The sequence below is a fragment of the Phyllostomus hastatus genome, unplaced genomic scaffold (assembly GCF_019186645.2).
Source record: "Phyllostomus hastatus isolate PE091 unplaced genomic scaffold, TTU_PhHast_1.1 phas_scaffold_39, whole genome shotgun sequence".
Lineage (NCBI taxonomy): Eukaryota > Metazoa > Chordata > Mammalia > Chiroptera > Phyllostomidae > Phyllostomus > Phyllostomus hastatus.
In genome coordinates, this window is record NW_025334028.1 from 3,553,302 (window position 1) to 3,566,939 (window position 13,638).

The window sequence follows — 13,638 nt, forward strand, 5'->3', positions numbered from 1 at the left end:
TTTAATTATGTTATGTCTTGAAGGAAGCCTCTTTGGGTTCCTCTTGATTGGGACTCTGTGTTTCCTGGATTTGTGTGACTTATCACCAGTGTTTTGAACCCTGCATCTGATAGGTTGGCTGTCTCTGTTTTATTTATTTCTTTTTCTGGTGTTTTGTTCTGTCCTTTCATTTGAGACATATTTCTTTGTCCCCTCAATTTGGCCATCTCTGTGTTTGTTTCTGTGCATTAGGTAGAGCTTCTTTGAATCCCTGTCTTGATGCACCTGTTAAGTTGTATGGAGTGGAACTTAGATATTTGCATGGGGCGGTTAACCAGCTTCACTGCTTTGTGACTCTGTATGTGTGGGAGTGTTCAGAGAGGGGACAGTGCATCTGCTTGGCTGCTAGAGGCTTGCTTAGCACTCATCCCATTTCTAGTCACTTCACCCACTTCCTGTATGTGCCTGGTGCCCCTCTAGCTACTGCCCTGATGATGGTTCACAGAGTGGGTGGGTTTGTGTACATCTAAGACCATGCAGGCCCTTTAAATAGATTCTCCTGAGATACTGGCAGTTTCTTCCACCACTGCAGCCCACACTGGTTTTTACAGTCAGAAGTTGTGAGGCTACATTTCCTTGTGCTTGACCCCTGGGCTGCATGGTCTGGCCTGGGCCTGAGAATGCTTGCTCCACAGGTATCCTTCTTGATTTTTATCTACCACATGTGAAGATGGGACCACCTATTCCTTCAATCACCACTGTTGCCGCCATGCCACCACAACCTTGCTGCCACTACACTGCGTCTTCTTTGCCCTGGCTCCCCATCTCTGCCCCTCCTACCTGTCTGGATGAATATGGCTTTTTTAAATCCTTGGTTTGGGCTTCCATACAGTTCAATTTTCTGACAGTTCTGGGTGGGGTTTTTTTTTTTTGAGATTAGTTGTGATCCCTTTTATAGTTGTGCAAGTAGGCAAAACATGTCTACCTGTGCCTCTATCTTTGCTAGAAGTCTGTGTCCAAATTCTTTCTCAATGTTCTAGAGTTTCCTGATTATAGGTCTTTTACCTCCTTGGTTAAATTTATTCCTAGGCACTTTATTATTTTTTGTTGCAGCAGTAAGTGGGATTGATTTTCTTTTTTTTTTTTTAAATATTTTATTTATTTATTTTTAGGGAGGGAAGGGAGGGAGTGGGAGAGAGAAAGAGAGAGAGAGAAAGAGATCAATGTGCAGTTGCTGGGGGTTATGGCCTGCAACCCAGGAATGTACCCTGGCTGGGAATCGAACCTGGGACACTTTGGTTCCCAGCCCGCACTCAATCCACTGAGCTATGCCAGCCAGGGCTTGGGATTGATTTTCTTAGTTTCTCTTTCTGGTAGTTCATATTGGTGTATGAAAATGCCACTGATTTCTGAATATTAATTTTGTGCCTTCTACAGAATTCATTTATTTGATCTAGTTGTTTTTGGTGGAGTCTTTAGTGCTTTCTATGTAAGTATTATGTCATTTGGGAATAATGACAGTTTTACTGCCTCCTTCTAATTTGGATACCTTTTATTTATTTATTTTTTGTCTGATGACTGTGGTTATGACCTCCAGTACTATGTTGAATAAAGATGGTAAAAGCTGATGTTGGCTGTGGGTTTTTATATATGGCCTTTATAAGTTGAGGTATCATCCCTCTAGTCTCACTTTGCTGAGAGTTTTTATCATAAATGGATGCTGGATTTTATCAAATGCTTTTTCTGCATCTGTTAATATGGTATTTTTGTTTTTGCCTTTTATTTTGTTTATGTGATGTATCACATTTATTGATTTCTAAATATTGTACCAACCTTGCATCCCTAGAATACATTCCATATGATCGTGGTGTCTGATCTTTTTAATGTATTTCTGGATCTGTTTTGCTAATATTTTGTTGAGGATTTTTGAGTCAATGCTCATGATGGATATTGGCCTATACTTTTCTTACTTTGCAGTGTCTATATCTGGTTTTGGAATTATGATAATGCTGGCTGTGTAAAAAGAGCTTGGGAGTCTTCCCTTTTCTTGAATTTTTTGAATGATTCATAAAATTCTTTTGTGAAGCTCTCCAGTCAGGACTTTTGTTTGCTGGGAGTTTTTTAAAATATTTATTTTATTTTATTTTTATTGTGAGAGGGAGGGAGGGAGAAAAAGAAGGAGAGAAACATCAATGTGTGGTTGCCTCTTGCATGCACCCCACGAGGACCTAGGTCACAACCCAAGCATGTGTCCTGACTGGGATTCGAACCAGCAACCCTTTGGTTTGCAGGGTGGCACTTAATCCACTGAAACCCACCAGCCAGGGCTGTTTGTTGGGAGTTTTTTGATTGCTGCTTCTATTTCATTAGTTGTAATTGGTCTTTTCATGTTTTCTGCTTCATCCTGATTCAGTCTTGGAAGATTGTATGTTCCTAGGAATTTATGTATTTCACTCAGTTTGTCTAATTTGTTGGCATTAGTTGTTTACTGTATTTGGTTACAATCCTTTGTATTTCTGTGATATCATTTATCACTTCTCTTTTTTCATTTTAGATTTTATTTATTTGGGTTCTCTCTGTTTTTCATGTTATGTCTGGTTAAATGTTTGTCAAATTTGTTTAGTTTGCAAAGATCCAGGTCTTGGTTTCATTGATATTTTGCATTTTTTTAGTCTCTGTGTCATTTATTTTGTGCTCTGATCTTTATTATTTTCTTATCTGTATTTACTGTGGGCTTTATTGTTTTGTTCCATTTTTAGTTCTTTTACATATAGGGTTAGATTGTTTGAGCATTTTGTTTTGTTTTTGCTTCTTGAAGTAGGTTTGCAATTAAATGAACTTTTCTCTCAGGACTGCTTTTGCCGTGTCTCATAGGTTTTGGGTTGTGTGTTCATTTTCATTTGTTTCCAGGAAATTTTTGATTTCTTCCTTGACCTCATTAATAACACATTCATTGTTTAATAACATGCTATTTAGTTCCCATATATTTGAATGTTCTTGAGTTTTTTTAAAAAAGATTTTGTTTATTTATTTTTAGAGAGAGGGGAAGGGGAGGAGAAAGACAGGGATAGAAATATCAATGTGTGGTTGCCTCTCATGCACCCCCTACTGGGGACCTGGTCTGCAACCCAGGCATGTGCCCTGACTGGGAATCAAACCAGCGACCCTTTGGTTCGCAGTCCTGTGCTCAATCCACTGAGCCACATGAGCCAGGGCTGTTCTTGAGTTTTTATTTGTAGTTTATTTCTAGTTCCATGCTGTTGTGATTCAAGAAGATACTTGCTTTGATATCAATCTTGAATTAGTTAAGTCTTACATTGTGTCTTGACATGTTTATCTTTGTGGATTTTCTATGTGCACTTGAGAAGAATGTATGTCCTCCTGTTTATCTCTAAGGATGTTCTATGTGCACTTGGGAAGAGTATATATTCTGTTGCTTTTGGATGAAATGTTCTGTAAATATCAATTAAATCCATCTGATTGTGTCATTTATGATCACTGTTGTCTTATTGATTTTTGGTTTGGAATGTCTACCCATTGATGACAGTGGGGTATTAAAATCTCCTAATTTGATTATATAGCTGTTGATTTTACTTTTAAAGTCCACCAAGATTTTCTTTATATACCTAGGTGCTCCTATGCTGGATACATATATGTTTATAAGGCTTATATCCTCTTGTTAGATATAACTGTAGTATTATGTAGTGATCTTTTTTGTCTCTTGTCATGGCAACTGTTTTGAAGTTTATTTTGTCAGGTATAAATATTACTACACCAGCTTTTTTGTTTCTTTTGGATGGAGTATTTTTTCCATCCTTTCTCTTTGAGCCTGTTTGAATTTTTTATTGTGAGGTAGGCCATATTTTCTCATCCATTCAAGTATCCTATGTGTTTTGATTGGAGCATTTAACTCATTTACTCATTTAGGTTATTAGTGATAGATATTTATTTCCATTTTCATACCTCTGTTTCTCCCTCTCTCTCCCTCTCCGCCACCCTCTCTCTTTTATTCTTAAAACAGTTCCCTTTACATTTATTGAACTACTGGTATGATTGTAGTGAACTCCTTTAGCTTATTTTAGCCTGGGGAGCTCTTTGTTTTATCTTCAATTTTAAGTGAAAACCTTGCTGGGCAGAGTAGTCTTGGTTGCAGGCTCTTGTTTTTAAATACTTCTTGTCCATTTTTTCTTGCCTCAAATGTTTCCATTGAAACATTTTGTCAGCTTTATGGGAACTCCTTTGTAGTAAACTCTCTCTCTTGCTGCCTTTAAGATTCTTTCTTTTTCTTTAACTTTTGCCATTTCAATTATGTGTCTTGGTGTGGGTATCTTTGGGTTCATCTTGATTGGGACTCTGTGCTTCCTGAACTGTGTGTCTTTTTTTTTCTCACCAGATTAGGGAAGTTTCCTGCTATTATTTCTTCTAATTGGTCCTCTATCCCCTATACACTCTCTTCTCTCTGGTACTTCTGTGATGTGGATGTTGTTATGCTTGATGTTGTGCCAGAAAAACCTCTTAGATGTTTTTCATTTCATTTTCTTCTTCTTTTTTTCTTTTAAATGCTCTGCTTGGGCACTTACTGTCACCTTGTCCTATAATTCACTGATTTGATCCCATGCTTCATTTAACATGCTGTTGATTTCTTCTAGTGTATTTTTCATTTAAGATATTGTAGTCTTCATTTCTGACTGTTTTGTTTGGTTTCTATGTCTTTTTACCACTTAAGTTCTCACTGAGATCATCTGCTCCCCTAAGGTCCTTGAGCATCCTTGTAACCATTATTTTAAAGTCTTCACCTTGTATACTGGTTGCTTCCATTTCATTCATTTTATTTAATTCTTTTTCTGTAGGTTTCTCTTGTTCTTTTGCTTGGGGCATTTTTTATATCCCCATTTTGTCTCTGTCTATTAGGTAACTCTGCTATGACTCCCAAACTTATGATGTTGATTTTATAATGAAGGTTCTTGTTGGGCTCAGTGGCACAGTCTTTCAGATCACCTGAGGTTCACACTCCAGGAATGTTTTTTGTAGGTTATGTGCACTTCCTGTTGTTGCTGAGGATTGAATGATGTTGCTCCTCTGTTGGTGGAGTTAACTAACCCTTCAGGCTGGGTGACTATAAAGGTAAACCTCATTTACCATGTATTAGGCACTGTGTAGGAGTTGCCCCTTGAGTTGGAGTTGCTCCTAGCAAGACCTGGGAATACTAGAATCCTCTTTTGGGTTGTCACTTGTGTGGCTATTTGGGTAGATCTCTTGTGTGGTCTAAGGCTTACTACTGGTTGTATTGGTTCTGGTTCCACTTGGGTACAGGTTGCTGTCAAGACATTGTGTGTAATCAGCCTTGGGCTACCCATGGTAGCTACACATTGTTCACTTTTTGTTTGTATCTGTGGACCTGAGTGTGTGTGGGAGGGATAATCTGTGTGAAAGCATCAACTTCTTCCAGGTTAGAGCTGGGAGAAGATCTGTAAAAGGACTGAGGTTCCCTGTGGTCTGCCTCCCCACCTGTTAGCCACTCTGCCTCTCCTTGAGGTTGTCTTGCTTTTCTTCACAGCCTTTCAAAGAGAGACTGTAAGGTTATCCCAGGGTATCTGAGATATGGCTAGTGGGTCTTACGCTTAGAGATCATGCAGTCTGGCACTCAATGAGGGGAAAGTAGACCCTGCTTCAAAGCTAAACAGTTCAGTCTCTACCAGAGTCTCCAACTCTTGTCCCTCCAAAATGGGTTTTCTGTAGGTTCAATTTGTCTGTACTCAGCCGATACCTCTGCAGGAGTAAGCTCAGCAACCCTGGGCTCATGGGGATAGATCAACAGAGTATTGTTGGGATGATACCAGCCCAGCCCACAGGAGGAGGCTAAATACTTTGTTCCAGTCCCAGACAGTAGTCTCTGAGGGTCTCATACTTTGATTGTCCCTACTCTGAGCCATTCTCCTGTACTCCCATGAATATGTACCCAGTGAAACTATCTTGGATTTGGCAGTGCTGATCCAAACTCTCTCCCATTGGGACTGGTGTCCACAAGCTTGTGGGAAGGTAAGTGGTCACTTCTGTTCCTTCCTCGGATAGTGTAGGCTGAACTCTCAGGGGAGCTTAGATTTGCCTCTGCAATGTAGCCACAGAGCTCAGTACTTGCCTGCCTGGCTCCTGGATAGAGCCTCCCTGAGAGACACAGTCTGAAAAATCCCAGCAATGTGTGGCTCTCTGTTTCTCCTGTGTTCTGAATCAAGTTGGATGGGGCTGAAGATCATCCCTGGCTGGTACTCTGATCTCTCTATAAGCCTTGTCTCAGCAGGTTAAAAACTAAATTCATAGCTTGCATGGGCTCTGAACTCAGCAGGACAGGGTGAAAGTCCCAGCCTTGCATGGCTCCCCTGTGCTGCCAAACTTAGCAAGATGGGACAAATCAAGTGTCTCAACAGGTGGGTGAGGAATACCAGCTGTAATCTAAAGGTGAAGGAGAATGTCCCACTTTCTCGAACCACATATTTAGTCAATGTTGGGTTTCTGCCAAAAGCCTCCCCAGAAAATACAGGATCCCTTAAAGTCACTGCTGGGTGTAGCCAGAAGACCCCTCTGCAGAACTTAAGTACAGCAGCATGGCCTCACCGGTAGTCAGAATTTGGACTGTGAACTCCCTGGGCTGGTGCTATAACACTAGGGCATGCTCATCTCTGGGAGGGTGCAATCCGATTCTCTCATGCAGACTGATTCGCTACTGATTCTCATCACCAGATGCTATGCAGGTTCCTCTTCCCATCTCTGTTTCTCTGACTTGGGGATCCCTGCATAGGGTTGAGACCTCATGCTTCTAGGGAGGGAGTTTTGCCACTGCAGCATCACTCTGACTTCTCAGCCACCACTGCACCTGTGTGTGGGGGCTCTGTCTTTCTTTGTTTTATTCCTTCCCACTGTTTTTTATGTAGCTTTTTCTGTAATCCTTGGTTGTAGTGAATCAGATTAGCTACCTTTCAGTTGGTTTTCCAGGTTTCTTGCTCTGTAATTTCACTGTTGATCTGGTTTGGGGCTAGGAGCAAGTGAGCATAGCTTCCACTGACTCTACAGCCATCTTAGACTCTCTATATGTTACTTCTTCGAACTACCTATGACTGTGTCCATACTGTGTGTCTCTTTAAAATAGTATATAGGTGAATTTCACTTTTTTGTTCAGTCTGACAATTTGTCTTTTTTATTTTTAAGAGATTTTTATTTTATTTATTTTTTAGAGAGAGGAGAAGGGAGGGAGATAGAGAGGGAGAGACACATTATTCAGTTGTCTCTCACATGTGCCCCAATGAGTGACAGGGCCTGCAACCCAGACATGTGCCCTTACTGGGAATTGAACTGGTGACTTTTCACTTTGCAGGATGATGCCCAAGCAACTGAGCCATGCTGGCCATGACAGTCTGACAATTTGTCTTTTAATTGGTGTGTTTAGTTCATTTATATTTCATTGATACAGTCCAATTTTATGTAATTAAACGCATTATGATGAAATGTTAATGACATATTGCAAAATATATTTACTATCCTGCTTTCTGCCTTTTTTGATCCCATATGTTTTTTGTGATTTACTTTTTATTTTTTGTTTTATTTTGAGTTAATCATGTATTTTTTTAATATTTCATTTTTTTTGCTTTGTTGCTAGGGATTCAATGTGTATCTTAAACATCATAATCTATCTTGAATAGATTATATACAACTTCTTTTTTAATGTGAAAACCATACGGCAGTATAATTCAATTTACCTCACTAATATCTTTGTGCTATTGTTATATTATTGTTTTCCCCACCTATTTTTTCTGACTGCTTTAAAGATTTTTTTTATCTTCATGTTTCAGCAGTTTGATAAGATATACCTAGATGAGGTCTCCAGTGTATTTATTCTGTTGGAATCCATCAAGCTTTGAGATGATGTTTTCATTAAATTTGCAAAATTTTATTCATTACCTGCTGAGATATTGTATTGCCTCTCTTCATTCTTTTTTATGACACTCTGATTACACGTATATTAGGCTTCTTGATTTCATGTAAGAAAGCACTCAAACTGTTTATTTCAATGCATTCTCTTTCTGTGCTTTAGTTTAGACAACATACATTACCTTATCTTAAAGTTCACCAACCCCTTTTGTGGTGTCTGTCAGTTGTTAAGCTCCACTCAATAAAATTTTATTTCAAGTATAGTAATTTTCACCTTTAGGATTATCTTTGATTCCTTTGTAGTGTTTTAAAAATACACCTCCTGTTATCTATCCCCTTATCCTTTCATTTAAATTCTTTCATCTTATCAATAATAAAGTTTTAAAATTTTGTCTGGTAATTCCATATCTGGGTCATTAGTGTGTTTGCTTCCACTAACTATTTTTCTGTTGATTATAGATTATATTTTCCTGGTTATTCAGATGTTTTATAATTTTTTATTTTATCCCAAGCATTATATTTAGAAGAACACTTGAAATTGTGGTATAATATTTTGTTTTCTAGAGAATGCTTGCTTTTTCCATTCTTGCATTTGGGTGAAAGCCTAATCATTGTCATTCCTCTAAGAATTGAATTGAACAGGAACTGATCCATATGTTTAATTAGGTTGAGTTCTTTTATGTGATGTCTAATCCACAATCTATCTTATTGCTGCTTCTCCTAAGGTGCCAATTTCTTTGATCTTGCCAGAATTTTAGCTGACAGGACTTTGGACTTTAAACTTAAATGATTTTGGTGCACATTTTGATTCAGTTCTGGCAGAACTTCAAAATACAATTACCACAAGAACATGCAGTATGAGATTTCTTTGCCTTTTAGCTCCTCTTTTTTTATAGTTGTGTAATTGGCACCACAATCAGATTATTAATATAAAACATTTTGACTAGTCCCCAAATCTTCTTTGTAGCCTTTTCCAGTTAATTTTCTTCTACCCTGGCTGTATACAACCACTGATCTATCACTATAGTTTTGCCTTTCCTAAAATTTCATATAAATAAAATCAAACAGTATATAGTTTCTCACTTCTGATGTTTTTGAGATTTGTCATTTTGTTCTATGTTTCAGTAGTTGTTTCCTTTTATAGTGAAGAGGATTCCACTTCATGGCTCTCCTACAATTTGTTTATTCTTTCACCAGTTAATAAACATTTGGGTTATTGGATCCAGTAACTATTGTGGCTATTATAAATGAAATTTTTATGAACATTTGTGCATAAGTCTTTGTGAGGACATAAGTTTTCATTAATTTTGGATAATTACTTTGAGTAGGATTTGTGGGTTATATTTTAAGTATACATTTAACTTTATGAGCAATTGCCAAGTCTTTTCCCAACATGAAAGTACCATTTTGTGTTCCTACCAGCTCTCTATGAAAGTTCCAGTAGCTCCATGTTCTTATTAAAATTGATATTCTCAGTATTTTTAATTTTGACCATTGTTAATGGCTATGTAGTCCTCATTTTCTGCCTCCTTCCAAGCAAATTTCAGATAGGGAATGGTTTGGTGAGAGAAAACTGGTTGGTCTGAGTGATTTGCTTTAGCAGTTTTTCTCAGTCCAGTCTCTCTGTGAATCTAAATGGCTGTTAAAGGCCCAGTTGGTTTTTCTTCATCCTCTAAATTCTGCTTCTCAATGATGGCCTGCTTTTTGACTGCATACATTAGGCTAAGTGCTTTCCTCCCTTGGGCACACCCCTTTTAGGTATGGATAAGGCCTTGGTTCTTCACACATCTACAAGTGTTTGTTCTCTGGAATTTGATTCATCAGATTTTCCTTGTGTTCTTTTCTTTTCAGTATCCTCAAAGAAAAACATGATAATTATTTTATATATATTTTTTATTTTGGGGATGTTAACACTGAAGTGATGGCTTTTCATGTCTTTTTACATCCTAATCATGAGTGGCATTTTTCTCTCACCCCACCTTTAAGGATATTTTTAGAATTGCCACACAACAATTTTTTCTCTCATTGGCATGATTGAGAAATAGAGCTACACAATTAGTAAAGAAGACTGGAAATTTATAATTACTAATATTATTATTAGCTATGTACATTGCTATTCCAACAAAATAGAGGTCCTGCCAATAATATTTTATTATGGATTTTAGCATTTATGTTTATCAGAGATAGTAGCTTGTAATTTCCTTTTTTTGGTAATGTATTTATCTGGCTTTAGAATTAGGGTAGTGCTGGCCTTGTAAAATGGACTTGGGAGCTTTCCTTCCTCTTGAATATTTTGAAGTACTTTGAAGAGGAGAAGTGTTAGCTCTTTTCAGAATATTTGGTAAAATTCACCCATGAAGCCATCTGGTCCAGGGCTTTTTTTTTTTTTAATTACTGCTTCAATTTCACTAAGTGTAATCTGTCTATTCAGATTCCTTGATTCTTTCTGATTTAGTTTAGGAAGATTGTATGTTTCTAGAAATTTATGTATTTCATCCAGGTTGTCCAGTTTGTTGGTACATAGTTGTTCATAATATTTTCTTACCATAGAATTTATGGTAATATTTTCTTACAATAGAATTTATTTGATGTCATTTGTTATTTCTCCTCCTTCATGTCTGATTTTATTTATTTGGGCCCTCTCTCTTTTTTCTGGATGAATCTGATTAAATGTTTGTAAAACTTATCTTTTTGAAGAACCAGCTCTTGGATTTTTTGATCTTTTGCATCTTTTAAAAAAACTCTATTTCTTTTATTTCTGCTCTGATCTTAATTATTGCCATCTTTTTTACTCACTTTGGGCTTTGTTTGTTGTTCTTTTTCAAGTTTCTTTAAGTTTAAAGTCAGTTGTTTATTTTGGATTGTTTTGTTTTTATTTTCATTTGTTTCAAGATATCTTTTGATTTGTTCCTTGATTTCATTGTTGACCCCTTCATTGTTTAATAACATATTATTTACTTTCCATGTCTTTACATGTTTTTCAGTATTCTTCTTATGATTGATTTCTAGTTTCATAGCATTGTAATCAGAGAAGATACTTGATATGATTTCAGTCTTCTTAAATTTATTGAAACTTGTTTTGTATCCTAACATGTGGTCTACCCTAGAAAATGTTTCATGTGCACTTTAAAAGCATGTATATTCTGCTGTCTGGGGATAAATTGCTCTGAAGATGTCTATTAAGTCCATTTGATCTAGTGTGTTGTTTAAGACCACTGTCTCCTTATTTATTTTCTGTCTGTAAGAGCTATGCATTGAAATCATTGGGGTGTTAAAATTCCCATTGTAAATTCCTCCTAATGTCCATAAAAATTTGCTTTAAATATTTTGATGCTTCTGTGTTGGTTGCACAAATGTTTACTAGGGTTATATACTCTTGTTGGATTGTTTCCTTTATCATTATGTGGTATCCTTCTGTGTCTCTTACTATAGATTAGGTTTTAAAGTCGATTTTGTCAGATATAATGCCCAGATTTGTCAGATATTTTGTCCAGCTTTTTTTCCCTTTTCATTTGCATGAAATATGGTGAAGTGGTTTCTTCTGTCTGTCCTTGGTTATAAGGCTTCTGTCAAGTTAGTGTTCAGTTAGTTATTCAGGATGATTGCTCTACAATTTAGTTGTAATTCCAGATCAGTCCTCTGAAGAGGTTAGTGCAGCTTCCATTTACTACTCTACCTTGTTGGGTCTCCACATTGTAACATTTAATCTGGAACTATTATTTTCTCAAAGTTTTCTGTTGACTATTAAGTGAGGGTGAAAGACTACAGCTCTTGGAAAATATACCCTATAATCAGAAGTCATAATTAGCATTCATTTTTAACACAAAGAGATATTTATAATGTATACACATAATGATTACTTTTTTGTGACCACCCATAGCCTTTTAGGAGTTTAAGGCTGCAATGCTTGATTTTCTACAACTATGCCATTAATGAGTCACTACCACAATGTACTTATACATTTTCTTTCTGGGAGAATTTGCTAGTATAGAATTTAGAGCATTGCTTCTTGTCTTATATGTTTGAATGAATGTACTGTATTTTGCCATGTAAAATGTGCTCCTATGTATAATGCACACCCATGTTTTTGGTCCAAACTTTCAGGGAAAAAACTTTCATTTTATTTTTTAAAATTCAATTATTTATTTATTTATTTATTTATATTTAGATATTTGGGTTTTTTTTTGTATTGTTAAGGAATCTTAACATTTATTTTTGAACTTGTTATGGTACAAAAAGTTTTATATAAAAAGTAATTACAAAACACAAGAACAGATATAAGGTTTATAATGCAAACCCTTATTTTCCTACAAAAAATTTGGACAAAAAAGTGTGCATTATACACAGCAAAATAAGGTAAGTTACATACACAAAATTATTTTCAAAACTAGGACACATGGACAAAAACTAGAGGAGTGTGGAAATGGGAAGGAGGTGGGGAGCACTGGGATGGAAGTAAAAGACAGAAAACTATACTTGGACAACAATTAAAATTAAAAAATGAGAAAAAATAAAATATAGATGAATATACATATAGATTCTGAAATAAAGGCAACTTTCTGTTTTGTTATTTTCAAAGGTTGGGGATGATCCGAATTCATTCATGGCATGTTCACAGTTTGCAGCTCAGCTAGAAGAAGCAGTTAAAGAGGAACATCATGTATGTATTCTCTGCAAACTGCTAAGTATAAAATATTGCTTACCACTTTAACAATTTAAAGTTAATGATATCAATAAAACAAAACTATGTAATTAATTATTATTAACAATAATTTTAGCAATACATTATTTAAAGTTACATTGGTTATTTGACTCAGATGTGATTATCTGGTCAGCATTATTAGCCTAAATACAATGCCTTAAGTAGTTATAAAGAGCATGAGAAAGCATTATTTATTTTTCCTTATTGCCAACACAGGCATTTAGATCTGTGAGTTTTCCTTTAAGTAAAGCATGGATTGGGTCATTTGTATTTACATATGTAGTATTTATATTTTATTGTGTGTTTTTATAAGTTAATATTACAAAAGTAACATAATTAATAAAGATTAAAAATTTGAAGACATGCAAAAAGGAGAAAATAAAAATTCCTATAATTTTATTTCTCCAGGGTAACCAACTCTTGTAAACATATATTTGTTCACCTTCCCAGTTTTCCTTAGTTATATATATATATATATATATATATATATATATATATATATATATATATATATATATAAAACTAAAGAAATGCATATATGTCACACACACACACATACATATTTCTTTAAAAATGAAATTATATTTTGAATACTATTTGGTAATCACTTTTTTGAGTTTTAAAAAATAACATGTTTTACATGATTATAAAAGTATTCTTGTAGAATATTTGAAAAAGTGAGAAAAGTAAAAGGGGAAAAAGTTATATGTAATCTCACACTAATATATATTATCATGGATATTATAGAATACATTTTTAGCGTTTTACAGTATATATGTATGCACATATATGCATGTATACATGTATATACATTTATATGTACATTTATAGATACATTTTTTTCAGTCTTTATTGTGGTTTATTTATTTATAAAATAAACATAACATAAAATTATCTTAACCATTTTTAAGAAAGAGTTCAGTGGTATTAAGTGCATTTATATTATGCAAGCATCACTACTACTTATTAGAACTTCTCACCTTGTAGAACTTAAACTCTGTGCCCATTAAACAATATTGAACTCTCTATGACTT

The 13,638-nt window shown here is 35.5% G+C and overlaps 1 protein-coding gene across 1 annotated transcript in view; it reads left to right on the forward strand.

The window, feature by feature from the left end:
- CCDC7 (coiled-coil domain containing 7) overlaps positions 1-13,638 on the forward strand; it is a 185,219-nt gene that overhangs the window by 18,390 nt on the left and 153,191 nt on the right. Inside the window, exon 3 of the mRNA XM_045820006.1 lies at positions 12,482-12,562. Coding sequence (XP_045675962.1) covers positions 12,482-12,562 — 81 coding nt within the window. The remainder of the gene's footprint in view (positions 1-12,481; positions 12,563-13,638) is intronic.